The 13,901-nt window shown below is 62.6% G+C and overlaps 2 protein-coding genes across 4 annotated transcripts; one reads left to right on the top strand and one right to left on the bottom strand.

The window, feature by feature from the left end:
* Positions 1 to 1,919: 1,919 nt before the first annotated feature.
* On the top strand, positions 1,920 to 6,454 carry PRSS57 (serine protease 57; the record flags this gene model as incomplete). Its single annotated transcript, XM_082455272.1, has 5 exons — positions 1,920 to 2,160; positions 2,495 to 2,648; positions 3,620 to 3,764; positions 4,154 to 4,408; positions 5,532 to 6,454. The coding sequence occupies 5 exons, from the start codon at positions 1,920 to 1,922 to the stop codon at positions 5,742 to 5,744; spliced, it is 1,008 nt and encodes a 335-aa protein (XP_082311398.1). The 3' UTR covers positions 5,745 to 6,454.
* Positions 6,455 to 6,736: 282 nt separating this feature from the next.
* FSTL3 (follistatin like 3) lies at positions 6,737 to 12,992 on the bottom strand. Of its 3 annotated transcripts, XM_082455273.1 has the most exons (6): positions 12,779 to 12,992; positions 11,226 to 11,411; positions 9,849 to 9,983; positions 8,826 to 9,041; positions 8,071 to 8,298; positions 6,737 to 7,980 (listed from the first exon to the last, which is right to left on the bottom strand). In XM_082455273.1, exons 1-6 carry the CDS (start codon positions 12,879 to 12,881, stop codon positions 7,913 to 7,915), a joined length of 936 nt encoding a protein of 311 aa, XP_082311399.1. In that variant the 5' UTR covers positions 12,882 to 12,992; the 3' UTR covers positions 6,737 to 7,912. The 3 variants fall into 3 exon arrangements, with proteins under 3 accessions (XP_082311399.1, XP_082311401.1, XP_082311400.1); XM_082455275.1 differs by lacking the exon at positions 9,849 to 9,983 and having other exon boundaries at positions 12,779 to 12,990; XM_082455274.1 differs by lacking the exon at positions 9,849 to 9,983 and having other exon boundaries at positions 6,737 to 8,298; positions 12,779 to 12,991.
* Between the last annotated feature and the right edge of the window lie 909 nt (positions 12,993 to 13,901).

Below are 13,901 nucleotides of genomic sequence, written 5' to 3'. Positions count from 1 at the left end.
CTGGGGGAAGTGACTGAGGCCTTGGGGCGCAGATGAGACAGGACAGCCCCAGGGAGCCAGAGTGGACAGGAGCCACCAAAGTCTCCCAAAGAATCATCTGCTACCGCCTGCATTGACTTCTGAGGGAAATGCGGGGTCCAGCTCTGGCCGAGACTCCGGAAACGACTTTCTCAAGGACGTTTCCCACTTTCCTCCATGTTCAGGGCCTGATGGTTTCCTGCAGCTGCAGTAATACATCACTGCAAACTTAGTGGCTTAGAATGACGTTCTCTTACCTGATCAGTGGGCCTCGCCGGGGTGAGATCTAGGAGTCTGCATGCCAGCATGGCCGCTTCCTTCCAAACCAGCTGGTTCTACCCCCACCCAGCCGCTTTCAAGGCTGTGCCTCAGTTTCCTTGTCTGTGAAATGGGTGTGATAACAACACAGCAAACTAATTAACACAGGGGACTGAGGTTGGCTAAATACGGCCCCACAACCTCCTCGTCCTGGTCCTGGGACCTGTAGGCATGTCACCTGATGGGGCAGAAGGGACTTCGCAGGTGGGATTGGGTTAAGAGAGATGGGGATGACTGGATTCCCGGGGTCCCAGCGGGAGGCGGGAGGGTCAGAGGCAGAGAGAGACGGGAGATGCTGCGCTGCTGGCTGTGAGGATGCAGGAGGGGCCGCGAGCCAGGGATGCGGCGCCTCTAGAAGCTGGAAAAGGCGGGAACCGCTGCTCCCCTGGAGCCTCCGGAAGGACCAGCACTGCCCAGGCCTGGATTTAGCTCCATGAGACCCATGTTGGAGTCCTGTCCTGCCTCTATCTCTCTGTCTCCCTCTGTCTCTGTGTCTATCTCTCTGTCTCTGTCTCTCTTCCGTGTCTCTGCCACTGGGTCTCTCCCACCTCCAGCTCCACCTCACCCTCTCCGTCCACCCCACGCCCTCACACCCTTGTCGCAATGCTGAGTGACGGGCTGGGAGGACCACCCTCCCCCCGCCCGGCACTGATGGAGGCCACCCTGGTCCTCCGGGCTGGGCACTGCGTTCTGGCGAGGGGCCCTCTGTGCCTCCGAGGCGTGTGCGGGGTGAGCCTACCGTGAGCAGCGGCCACTGAACCTCCGTTCCCCCTCCCATGACACTGGCCCCCTCTCTGCGCAGGGCTACCCCCAGCCCCAATCGCTCTCCTCCATGCTGTGCGGGGTCCCCTGCCTCCCAGATGTCCCTCTGCGTCTCCACCTTAGTGACTGATGGCGGGCGGGTGCGGGGTCTCAGCAAAGCCTCCGCAAGGCAGCACAGGGCCTCTGACCTGTGTGTCCCCTGTGTGTGGCCCCTCACCAAGGCCCTGCTGCCCCTTCCCTGCTCTGATGCCTCCATGGCTCCCCGGTACCCACAGGAGAAGCCTCTGCCTTCAAGGCCCTGAACTGACCTGACAAGCTCGCTGTTCTCTGGGCACCAGAGCCTGTGCTTCAGCCACGAACCCAGATCACCTCATCTATACCCCCAACCCTGAGAAACGCCAGCACCGTGAGGGTGGGTGCCTTTGTCACATCGCGCTCCATCTCCAGCACTTACCGGAGGCTGGTAATACCGTAGGCACTCAATACCTCAATACATGTAACAAAGGCAGCAGCAGTCACAAGGCTTTCCGGAGACTGGGGTTGCAGATGGGGAAACTGAGGTTTGAGGCAGTGACGGGCAGGGCTGGGCCCGGACCCCCTTCAGCTGGAGAGCTGGTCCCCGGCCCTGAGGGGCAGCGAGGGCTGTCGTGCTGCCGACTGCGTACCTGGGAGATGCTGGGTAAACCGGGGCATGGCACGCATAAGGGACCTCTGGGGTCACATGTCTTGGCAGAGCCAGGAGCTCCCCAGAGCCCCCGTGCCCACTCCACTGCCCTGGCTCCTGGCTTCCCATGCCATTATGATTATCATCAACAGCCCCGATGCAGGAGAATCATCAGGCTTTCCGAAGCACTGGCTCAGAACTGGGGCTGGCGGGGCCTCTGACCACAGGCCACGGCCCAGTTCCCCATTTCTGGGCCGCTGGGCGGTGGGTGGACCACGGCCCGCAGAGCTCTCCAGGGAGAGGCCGACCTGCAGCAGCCATGAGGCCCGGGGAGGGGAGCTGGGACTGCCTGCTGCTGACTGTGACCGCCATCCTGATGCTGCCCATGAGGCCCCCAGGTGAGGACCCCCGAGTAGCCCAACCAAGCCCATCAGAGCCCCATACAGGGGCCCCACCCAGGAAGCTCCAGGTAGTGCCACGTGGTCAGTTACTCAGCCCCCTGCATGGCTGTTCCTCTCGGGCCTCAGCTGGGAGGCGGGCAGGAGGCCCAGCTGGGGTTTCGGCCAGGCCCGGGCCCAGGTTCTAGTGCACCCGGCCCCTCTCCCGGCAAACTCCACAGCCTTCTCTGGGCATCTCTGTGTCTGTCTGTCTATCTCTGCCCTCTTTCCCCGCCCAGCCTGACCCCTACCCCATCCTGCCCCCTCCCTGACCCGCTGCCCACCCTGCCTGCAGGCTCCTGGGCGTCCCGCATCATCGGGGGCCACAAGGTGACCCCCCACTCCCGGCCCTACATGGCGTCCGTGCGTTTCCAGGGCCAGCACCACTGTGGGGGCTTCCTGCTGCGGACCCGCTGGGTTGTGTCGGCCGCCCACTGCTTCAGAGACAGGTGAGCCAGGATGAGGGGGTGCCGTTGTGTGGGCGGGGCGAGGGCTCGTGCAGACAGGCCTCTCAGCTGGGGGAGTTTACCAGGGAAGGGGAGGCGGCAGGAGAAGTAGGGAAGGAGCAGCAGCCGTGACCATAAGCCGATGTTATAACCGTTATGTTTGTCCTGAGTATATTGTTATAACGATTACTGACATTCATATTGAAATTATTGGAGGCAATACTATAATCGAGGTGGGAATTAGAATAAATATATAATGAGTATTATATTCATTCTAAGTATATTTTTATAATAAGTATTAAAATTAATATTGCAGGGGCTTCCCTGGTGGTGCAGTGGTTAAGAATCTGCCCACCAATGCAGGGGACACGGGTTCAAGCCCTGGTACGGGAAGATCCCACATGCCGCGGAGCAACTAAGCCTGTGCGCCACAACTGAGTTTGCGCTCTAGAGCCCGCGAGCCACAATTACTGAGCCCGCGTGCCTAGAGCCCGTGCTCCACAACAAGAGAAGCCACCGCAATGAGAAGCCCGCGGGCACCGCAACGAAGTGTAGCCCCTGCTTGCCGAAACTAGAGAAAGCCCGAGCGCAGCAACGAAGACCCAATGCAGCCAAAAATAAATAAATTTAAAAAATAAATTTTTTTAAAAAAGTACAGCAGCGGGAATTCCCTGGTGGTCCAGTCGTTAGGGCTTCATGCTCTCTCTGCAGGGGGAGCGAGTTCAATCCCTAGTCGGGGAACTAGGATCCTGCAGGTCACGCGGCGTGGCCAAAAAAAAAATTAAATTAAATTAATATTGCTGCGATTGGAGTTAATACCATAATTGAGGTGGAACGGTAATAAACGTGACACTTATTATCACGGGCTGGCGTGAGGATGACATGGATTTGCTTGGCAGGTGGGGAGAGACCCAGCCCCGTGCCGGGCGGCCCTCACCCCAGCCTCGCTCACAACCGCCCTCCCCAACCCGCAGAGACCCCCGAACGGGCCTGGTGGTGCTAGGGGCCCACGACCTGCACACCGCAGAGGCCACGCAGCAGGTGTTCAGCATCTCGGCTATCTTCATGCACCCCGACTACCGTCCGGCCACCCACACCAGTGACATCTGTCTGCTGCAGGTGAGACGCTGCGTGGGGGATGAGGACCAGATGCGGGTCCCTGGCCCCCCACGATGGCCTGATTTGTTTAAAATCAGCTGTTGGGATCCTGTGAGCACCAGTGCTCAGAGCAGGGAAGGAGAGGCTCGTTCGAAAGACCCTTTGGGCAGCTGAGGAGGTAAGACTGGAGGCCTGGAGGCTGGGGAAGACCAGAGTCCTGGTCTGAGGCAGTTGAGGCCTGATGGGTGGTGGCGCGTGGTGGTGAAAACGGCAGGGCCTTCTGACAGCCTAATGACGGCTGCCACTGACTTCTCTCCATGAGGCCAAGAAGAAACTCAGAAAGGTAAACAGGCAGGAGCAGTGGTGAGTGGCTGCGGTGGGGGGGCCTAACCTCAGTGCTCCCCTTGCAGCTGAACAGCTCTGCCATCCTGGGTCCTGCAGTGCGGCTGCTGGGGCTGCCACGGAGGCCACCCAGGGCCGGGGCATGGTGCAAGGTGGCCGGCTGGGGGTCCGTGTCCGACTTCAGGGAGCTGCCGCCTGTGTTGATGGAGGCTGAGGTCCGCGTGCTGGACCTGGACGTCTGCAACAGCTCCTGGAGGGGGCTGCTGAGCCCTGCCATGCTCTGCACCCGCAGTGGGGACAGCCAGCGACGTGGCTTCTGCTCGGTGAGACACTCAGTCTCTGTCCTGCCTGCTTACCACATGGGGAAACTGAGGCCCATAGAGAGGGTCAGAGCTGGGCAGAGCCTTGGGAACTAAGTCCCAGCTCACCTTTGCCCAGATGGGCCTCGCCTAAGGCCCTAGAAGGGCACGGAGTTGCCCAGGGTCACAGGGCTGCCATGTATGGCTGTGCAGGTTGCGCACTGCACAAAGAGCTACAGATTTGTGTCTTTAAAAGCAGTGTCAAAAAAAAAAAGCAGGGTCCAGATCTCAAGGAAGAAACTCCTGCTCCTAAGCCCTTGTATGGATTAATGACAAATTTGGCCCCGGTGCCAAGGAAGAAACTCAGCCCAGGTGTGTGTGTGGGGGGGGCGGTGTCTTTTGTTCCAGCCATGAAGAGTGCAGTGGTTCAGATTCTGGAGCCCAACTGCCTGGGTCCACGTCCAGACTGAGCCACTTCCCAGATGTGTGGTCTTGGAAAAGTCACCTCACTTCTCGGGACCTCACTTTGTCCATCTGTAAAACTGTCACACAAATAGGACCTACTTCTTAGGGTCAGAGCTGATTCCAGGTGACAATTAGGGTGATAGGTCTGGGGAGGTGAGGGGAGAGGAGGAAGCAGGAGTTTTAGGGTGAGTATTCCGGGAGGTCTCTCTGAGGAAAGTACTTTTGAGAGTTGGAGGGGCCTTGAGAAGATCTGAGGGGAGGCATGCCAGGCAGAGAGACCAGTCACAGGGCTGCTGTGTACAGCTGCGCAAGTCGTGCACTGCACAAGGTTAGACTTGTGTGTTTATACAAGCAGTGCCCAGCAGGGGGCAGTAACGGGTCTCAAGAATATGCAAAAGCCTAGAGGTTGGAGCTTGGTTTGCTGCAGGAAGAGCAAGGCAGGCTGGCATGGCTGGAACCAAGTGAGTTGGGGGAGAGGAGGGCAGACAGGTGGGTGGGGGCTGGATCCTCCAGGCCTTAGAGGCTGAGGTGAGGAGCTTAGTCTTTGCTGTAAAAGCTCTAGGGAGCCATGGAAGGATTTTGAGGCAGGGAGGGTCCTTCTCAGATTCACCCGTATGAGCTCCTTTAAGGAAAGTGAGGCCCAGAGAGGGACCCCTGGCCTCACCTTTGCCTCCACCTCCAGGCAGACTCTGGGGGGCCCCTGGTTTGCAGAAATCGGGCCCATGGCCTCGTCTCCTTCTCTGGCCTCTGGTGTGGCGACCCCAAGACCCCCGACGTGTACACACTGGTGTCCGCCTTCGTGACCTGGATCTGGGACGTGGTTCATCGGGGCCCGCACGGCCCCCAGCCCAGCCCCCCACCCAGGACCACTGGGAGCCCTGCAGGAGTTGCCTGAACCACTGCACAAGATGAGGTTAGCTCCGGCCTGGAAAATTCCATGGCTGGGGCAGAGGGTCCATGGGTCCCCAAACCCCAGGAAGCCTGGTGTGTGTGGGGTGGCAGGTGGGGTAGGGGGGCATCAGTTCCGAACAAAAAGGGCAAAATAACACAATAAAGTGTTAACTGGCTCACCAGACACGATGGTCTGCCTCCAGGGCCCACCCACGTCTTTGAGCTTCTCCTTGGCCTCAGCGTGGCGGGGGGTCCAGTTCCACCACTCCCTCTCGGAGGGACCTTGAGCCATAGGACCTGGGTCCCTCTCCACCCTCCCACACCCTCATCGTGCTGACCCCTCTGGAGTTTCCCACCCCACCTCACAGCCCGAGCTTGGGGCGGCCTCCCCGCCTTGGCCCCTACCTGAACCGCCACTCCTCTGCCCTCCAGCCAACCCCACCCACAGATGGGGAAACCGAGGCCGGGAGAGGGTAGGGTCTCTGGCCCTCAGGGTGGGGTCTCAGGTTGGCCTGGCTCACCTTCTGAAAAGCGCTTTGAGCGAACGGTGCCCGGCTGGCGGCAAGGCTGGGCGAGTCCCAGCTGGTACTTTTACTAATCGTGTTAGTGTCACTATGGTACCTCCAACCCTTCCAGGCCACGCCTCTGTTTCTGGACCCTAAACCAGGTGGCCTCTTGGGGCTGCCCTAAGCCATCTTGACCCCCCTCTTCCCCTCCCCTGCCCCATAAAGGCCAAGACTCTCCCACCCACCCTCACCCCACCTGCCCCAGTTCTACCTCGGCTGCTGCCCACTGCCTGAAGGTGGACACTGAGGCCCCGAGTCGGGCAGCGGCCGCCCCAAGGACATACACCTGTGTCTCTGCTCTGGATGCTTCCAGAACACCCTATGCACCAGCATCACAGCACCCCAGGACCCAGGCTGGTAACCCCCTACCAAAGTGGAGGCACAGAGGCTCAGAGAGGTGGTGGGCAAACCAAGGCCTGGACATCCAAAGTGGCTTTTTCAGTGTTTATTTCTTTGGCAGGCGAGGCAGGACCCCAGGGCGGGGGAGGTTGCCTTGTCGGGGGCTCGGGCGAACCCACTGCTCAAGGACACTTTTCCAGGTGTCACAGGTAAGGCACTTCCTGGAGGCTGGGAAGGACACGGACGAGCACCACTGCCCTGTGCTCCTCGCTCCAAACTCGGGGAGCTGGGCTCCTGCCCCGCTGGGCCCCCACCCTGGTCTGAACCTCCAGTCTACACACAGGCACAGGGAGGTGACAAAGAGCAACAGCCCAGGAAGATGGAGGGAACCCAGCTGGCAGGCAGGGAGGGTTCAGCTGGGAACTGGGCCTAGAGGCGTGGCCAGGGCAGGATGCGGGGGACAGAGGGTCCCGGGTCTGGACCTCACCTGTGCACGGGGCAGCAGGCACTGGGGTGCCCCTCAGACACACGGCTCCAGGATGCCAGGTGTGCAGTGGGTCTTGGTGTCTATACTCCATCCTGGGCCAGTGGGTGAGCAGGGACCCCAGCAGGTCCCACCCTAAGTGGACTGGGCACCACTGGACATGGTGCCCTGTTCTGGGCAGATACGGCCTCTCCATGCCCAAGTCCTGTGTCTAGAGGCCCAGATGGCACCCTGTCCCTGGGGACAAGCTGGGCTTTTCTCAGGGGCCTTCACAGAACACACTGGAAGCTGGAGGGAGAGGGAAGGTAAGCCCCTTGGTTACCCTGGGGCTGGTTGGGGACACTGGTTGCTTCCTTGGCCTGTCTGGGGTCTGGGCATGTTCTGAGACTCATCTATACACACCCAGGCCGTGGATCCCCTCTCACCCCCTAGTCCCTGTTCTATCAATAGAGGCCAGGGTGCCTCTTCATTAATTGCTGGCAGGAAATCCCCAGCCCTCTCGGTGGCAGCAACAATTAATAGAGTTATCCCCGAGGAAGCAGAAGCGTGGGGTCCTCCTCGGCAGTAGGGTACCTAGGCCTGGGGTGGCACCCCACCCACCAGCCCTGCTCCCAGGCCTCCTTCCCCCAGTCCTTCCAAGATATCGTCGGGGGGCAACAGGGCTCCCAAAATGGTCCCGGTCCAGGCTCTGAGAAGTGTCCGTGGGACATAAATTAGACTCTGCTGCGGCAATAAATAAAACGGGGAAGCCTTGAACGCCAGGCCCAGGCCGGTCCCTCAGGCTCACACAAAGTTCTCCTCCTCCTCCTCCTCCTCCTCCTCCGACTCAGCATCTAACGGCTCGGGGGTGCCTGCAGAGCGGGAGGGACCAAAAGAGAAATGCGGGCGCGGAGAGGGGCTGGGGTCTAGACCCCGCCGCTGCTCCCCGCCCCTCGCCGCACCTGCACAACTGCCCGGGTGGCGCACGCCGATGGAGCGGCCCAGGAAGCAGGTAGCCTGGCGGAGGTGGCACGAGGACATGTAGGTGACGTTGTTGTTGCCACAGAGCTCCTGGCCGGGGCTGGAGGGCGCGGGGCAGGGCGCCGCGCGGCACACCACGCAGTGCGCGCTGCCGGTCTGGTCCACTACGCATGACTGCGGCCGCAGGCACACAACGTGCGCGCACGATTCTGCAGGTCGGGTGTCGGGGAGGGTCAGGGGCGCTCCTCCTAACCTGGGCCACGGGCCCCGCCCCCGCCGCGAGTCCGCCCTCAGGGTCCCACCCTCAGACGCGGCCCCCTTGTTGCACCAGAAGCCACACCCCTTCCACGAACCGCGCCCACACTCCAGATCCACCCTCAATCCCTCCCCCATTTGATTGCACCAGTAAGCTTCTCTGACTCACACACTCGTATCTCTCACCCCATATGAGCCCCAGAACCCCCCTTTCCAAACCTGCACCCAACTCTTTCTCATTCATGACCCCACAAAAGACCTAATCCAGTGACACTCTCGCGGGACAATAGACTCCCTTCACTAGGCCCCGCCCACGAGCTCCCATCTAAGCCCCGCCTAGCACAAGCCACGCCCAAATCCGTAAGACATAATAGGACACCCTGGATTGCAGACCCCGCCCCCACGCGCTGCGGCAGCGGCCTCTTACAGGATGCTCAGGCCCGGTGGCCCCGCCCCTCCCTCAGGCCCCGCCCCTACGTACTGCGGCAGCGGCCCCGGTACATGACGCGCAGGTCTGGGTGGCCGCGGCAGCGCGCGGAGCGCAATTCGCACTCATCGCGGTAGGTGGCGCCGTCCGAGCCGCAGACCTGAAGGCGCGCTGGAAGCCCCGAGCAGTCGGGCGCGCACTCGCAGCGCGGACGGCCCCCCAGCATGCGGCAGGCCTTGCCTGGGCCGCACTCCACGCCCTCGCACGAATCTGTGGACAGAGGACACACACGTGTGGGCTGGGGCGCGTGGCCGAGGCCGGAGGTCCTCAGAGCCCCCCGCGCCCTCGCCCCCTGTTCCGAGGGATAGAGGCCGGGCCGGAGTGAGGGGCGGTCCGGAGTCGGGGCCTACGGGGGAGGGGACTGATTTGGGGGTCTGGGGGCGGGACTGTTAGGGGCGAGATTCAGCCACGGCCCGGGTGGACCCGGACTCGACGCTGCTCCTGGGGCGGGCTTCTGTCGGGGGGCGGGGCTCAGTGTGGGCGGGAGGGGGGGGGTCTCTGCCCGGAATCTGGGGGTCCGGGAGGAACGGGCTTCCGCCCCCGGTCCAGCTCTCGCTCCGCAGCTGGGCCACCCGCTCGGGCTGACGTCTGTTCCCTGATTTACGCGCGTTTCTGGGAAGGCCGGCGGGGGACCGGCTGCGTCAGCCCGCGGGGGGGGGGGGGCGGGGGGCTCCACCCCGTCCAGGCGCGGGTATGGGGAGGACGGACAGCGTCTGTTCCCCGTGCCTGCCAGGACCTCCCCGGAGGAGGTGTCAGGGAGGGCGGGGCGTCGGCCTGGTCTGAGGCTCATTTCCTGAGGAGGGGGCCTCCCACAGCCCGAGCCCTCCGAACCAGGGGTTACCGCCCCCCGCAGCCCCATTTCTCAGGTAGGGGAACAAGTCTCTCGCTGAGATCCCCGCCCCGACTCAGGCCCGGCTAACGGCTGCTTCTGGCCTCCCAGGCCCAGTGCAGCCTCCCATCTGCCCCCACAAGGTGGTGCCGTTTTGTCGTCATTTTACAAAAGGGGCAAACGGTTACAGCTGTGAGTTGGAGACAGCCAGGGCACTTCGGCGTGAGAACTCCAGGCCGGACCCGATGGACCCCCCAGCTCTGTGGCTTGTGGGTCTGGAGGGCCGTCTCTGAGCTCGAGTTGACGTTTCAGCCTCAGTTTCCCTGTGTGTAAAGTGGGGCTGATGGGGAAACCCACCTTACAGGGTGAGCAGAAAATGATGGATGCTCCTAAGAGACAAGCTGGCGCCCCCCATGTCCCCCTGCCAGGGCATGTGGGCTGCACCTGGGCGCCTCCCATGCTGCCCGCCCACACACACATCTGGAAACGCTCCCCGGGGTGGCTTCACGCAAGCAAGAACAGAAGTGGCAGGGCTGACTTCCTGTCCCCAAGGCCAGACAAGGTGGGGGGGGAGGGGGTCCTGGACCATCTCATGCCCAGGCCAGGCACTTTTTGAAGTCTGTCCTCCTCCCAGAAGCCAGAGGGACTTCTGGAGGGAGCCAGGGCACATGGCAGTTGAGTCTAGGACCACCCAGCCAGGCTGATCTGGGATTAATCACATCCCAGCGGCCAGTCAGGCTCCTCAGTTTGGCCTGCAGGTCTGCAGCCCTCAGCTCCAGCCTCCTCCCTGTGCCCCTGTCCTGACCCCACCCACCAGGGTCTGATCCCAGGCCACGGTCTCTGCTGATGCTCTCCCCCATGCTTTCTCCAGCTGGCGAACTCCTAATCATCCACCAGCACCCTGGCTCTAGAGCCTACCTCCTTCAAGTCATGCTCCCCTGTGCCCTCTGGGTCCTTGCAGGTTCAGCCTTGCACAGGGGGCTGGGAAGGTCCCCAACCCCTTCTCCAGGGCAGAGACGATGTCTTGACTTAGTCATTCACTCATTCTGCCTTCAAAGAGCCCCTAGTCTGATGGGGGAGGCAGCATTTCGCAGAGCATGGTGCAGAGGCACATGCTTGTTAAACATGCAGCTGTTTAACCACAGCTAAGCCCAACCCCAGACCCTGGAATCTGCGGGGTCAAGGGCAGATAAGTGTTTGGGAACACTGAGTGTGGGGTCACAAACCCTACTGGCCAGTCAGGGAGACTCCACCTTCCTAGGAGGTAGGTATGAGCACATCCACCAGGTGCAGTGCAGGTGGGAAAGGCCACCCTGGCAGAGGGCTCCTCGTGAGCAAGGGCCTAGAGGCTGGAATCCAAACTGGGGACTCCTTGGAGCTTCCTGAATCCTCACCTGCAGGAGCCTAAGCTGGGAGCCTGAAGGCCCACAACCCCTCTCTGAGCCTGGGATCCCCGTGCCGGCAGCCTCAAGCTTCTGCCTGCCCCCAAGACGGGGGGCTCACTCCTGGCTGTCCCGCCTCTGACCACAGTGATCCTGGCCTGCGGCCGACACCCAGGGTCTCACCTTTGCAGGGGAGGCAGTGGACGAGGCCCAGGAAGCCCAGGAGGCTGATCTTGTTCCCCGGGTGCGTGAAGTTGGACCAGGCGGTGTCGATGTTACCAGACGCACAGCACTCAGCCTGGCTCACGTCCGTCCTCAGCACCAGGCTGCAGGTGGCCTCTCGGCCCTGCTGGAGCCAGCAGACACCACCTGCGGACAAGCAGGCCAGTTCCCACGTGGCCAGAGGTGCCCTCCGGTGCCCCCACACACACCCAGGCCTTGGCCTTCCAGCCAGCTGCCGGCCCATGGCGATGCATACAGTCGGTGCTCAGTAATTATGGAGGGGATAATCTGCCCCTGACCTGGGAAGGAGGGGCAGAGAACCGCACAGGTGTCCCCACCCTGGCTGCAGATTCTTTGGGGACCCTTCCTCTCTGGGCTCCAGCCCCAACACTGCTGCAGCACCCACCCCAACCCCTCCTGGGAACCTCTCCCCCCAGGGTCCAGGCCCCCAGCCCGGGCCTGGCATCCTGCCCGAGCAGGCAAACACCCGGAGCTGGACGTGTCAGGGTCAGTGGGCCCTGGAGCCGCCTCTCCCGCCTCTGCCCTCTGTCTAGACAGCGCCCGAGGGCACGCGGAGCCCCCTCGCCCAGCAGCCCCCCCTCGCTTGGCCCGCCTCTTACTCACTCCAACTCGGGAACATTCCCCTCGCATGAGCTCACTGTCTCCCCGGGGACGCGGCCTTCGGGGAGGGGGCTTGGCTCTCCCCTCACTGCGGGGCTGGGGTGGGGCTGCAGGGTGGGGTGGGGGGCAGATGGCCCTCGGTTTCTGCACCGTTAAGTGGGGGCAGGGGTGGCCACGGCCCCCATTCCATGGAGCTCCCAGGCTCTGTGCTGAGCGCCTCCCAGGGACCAGCTCTGGGAGCCCAGCACATTGGCACCCCGTATAAAAGGGGAAACTGAGGCCAGGAGTGGGGATGTGACTTCCCCGGCACCTCCGCAAGTGGCAGGTGTGAGATTCCAATGACCTGTCTGCCTGAACCAGACCCAGGGAAAATCTGAGACCCCAACTGGAGGTCCTGAGTCCAGCCACCCAGCCCTGCCTTTCTGGGGCATCGGGACCCGGATGGTCCAGGTTCAAATCCCCGCTTTGCCACTTACAAGCTGTGTGACCCTGTGCCTCAGTTTCCCCACCTGGAAACCGGGCAGAAGAGTGCCCACACTACTGGGCTGTTGCGTGGATTCCAGGACAGAAGAGGCAGACAATAGGCGCCCAATAACTGTCAGCAGCTCCTGTGACTAGATTCTTGATAAATAAATTGTGAAGGAGTCACATCTTCTCTCCTGACCTCCTGGTGACCCTCCTTTGGGCCTTTTGGGGCTGGGGGAGGGGAGTCTCAAGCCCTCCCAGATTCAACCTGCAGCGGCCACGGGTCACCACGGGTCACCACGGGTCACCGCTCTCTGCCCCCAGCTGCCACCGCCGCCGCGCCCCCCGACCTCGCCCCCAGGTCCGCATTCCGGGCAGGCCCACGTGGGTGGCCCGCCCCACCCGCCCCTTTCGGCCGCCCCACTCACCGGGCGCGGGGTCCCCCGAGCCCACGGAGCCAACGAAGCCCACGGCCCACGCCAGGGCCCCCCAGGGCAGCGGCCACAGTGGCCCCGGCGCCCCGGGACGCATGGCGGACGCAGACACGGCGGCGGCCCCCGCGTCGGACGCGCGGGCGGCGGGCGGGCAGGCGGGCGGGCGGCAGGGAGGGCGGCGGCGGCACCACTTCCAGCGCGCGGCCGGCGCGCCCTATAAAGGTCCCGCGGGCTGCGGGCGGGGCGGGGCGGGGCGGGCCGGCCGGGGCGGGGCGCGGGGCAGTGTCGCGCGCGATGTGGGCGGCAGCTGGTGGGGGGCGGGGGCACGACCCGGGAGCCGGGCTGGTGGCTGTGAATTCGAGGTGTCGCCGTGCGTTTGGGGGACTGGCCGGTGACCCAACGGGAGCGCGTCTGCGGATCCGTGCGCGTCGTGGTCTGCATGTGGTCGCTGGGGTGGCCCCAGTGTGCTCTGGACTCCTGGCCTGTCCTCCCCGTCCCTACACGCCCACACACCCGGGGACCTCAGCCCCAGCCAGTTCCCTAATCACACCCCCCGGCCACCCGCCTGGCCACTTGGCCGCTGGAGCCGGTGGGCACGGCTGGGTGTGAGCGCGTGGGGGGATGGGGAGGCTGGCGGGGTGGGAAACAGAGGCAAAGAGGTGTGGCAGAGAGAGACCCCAGAGACACGATGGTCCCGACAACATCGCTGACAGCAATAATCATACCACAAGATTTCCACAGTGCCCACTGTGCCTGGCCTTTGCCCCTCACACCTGAGATTGCACCAAACACCCCAGGCCTTTGCAAACTGTGCCCCCAGGCCACATCAACAACCTGCTGGCTTCTCTCCTCTAAGGGTCAGTGCTCCCTGTCCTGGGACACCCTGGAATCCTGGGTTTCCCACAATTTATGATGGCCACATCAGCGTGGGCCTGGGAAGCCCTGAGTCCACTGGGGCCTCAGTGCAGCAGGATGCTTTTCCTATTTTGGAGCTGATCCCTTCGATCTTGGGGGCCTCCCAAATTGTTAGGGCACCCCAACAGGCTCATGGGTCCTGTGCAGCACCTCTGTGTTTGTGCTTCTGGGAAATAATTAGTGACAATCTGCTGGTAGCAGG

The sequence above is a fragment of the Balaenoptera physalus genome (genome assembly GCF_965194825.1).
Source record: "Balaenoptera physalus genome assembly, chromosome: 3".
NCBI lineage: Eukaryota > Metazoa > Chordata > Mammalia > Artiodactyla > Balaenopteridae > Balaenoptera > Balaenoptera physalus.
This window is presented reverse-complemented; position numbering and strand designations above follow the sequence as displayed.

What these genes read in the sequence shown, in the direction of transcription:
- FSTL3 (XM_082455273.1), bottom strand. Translation starts at nt 12,881, where the DNA reads ATGCGTCCCGGGGCGCCGGGGCCACTGTGGCCGCTGCCCTGGGGGGCC. An exon ending in CCACTGCCTCCCCTGCAAAG is followed by an intron (nt 9,984 to 11,225) that starts GTGAGACCCTGG and finishes CTTTACACACAG; the next exon opens with GGAAACTGAGGCTGAAACGT. An exon ending in CCACCCGGGCAGTTGTGCAG is followed by an intron (nt 7,981 to 8,070) that starts GTGCGGCGAGGG and finishes CCCGCTCTGCAG; the next exon opens with GCACCCCCGAGCCGTTAGAT.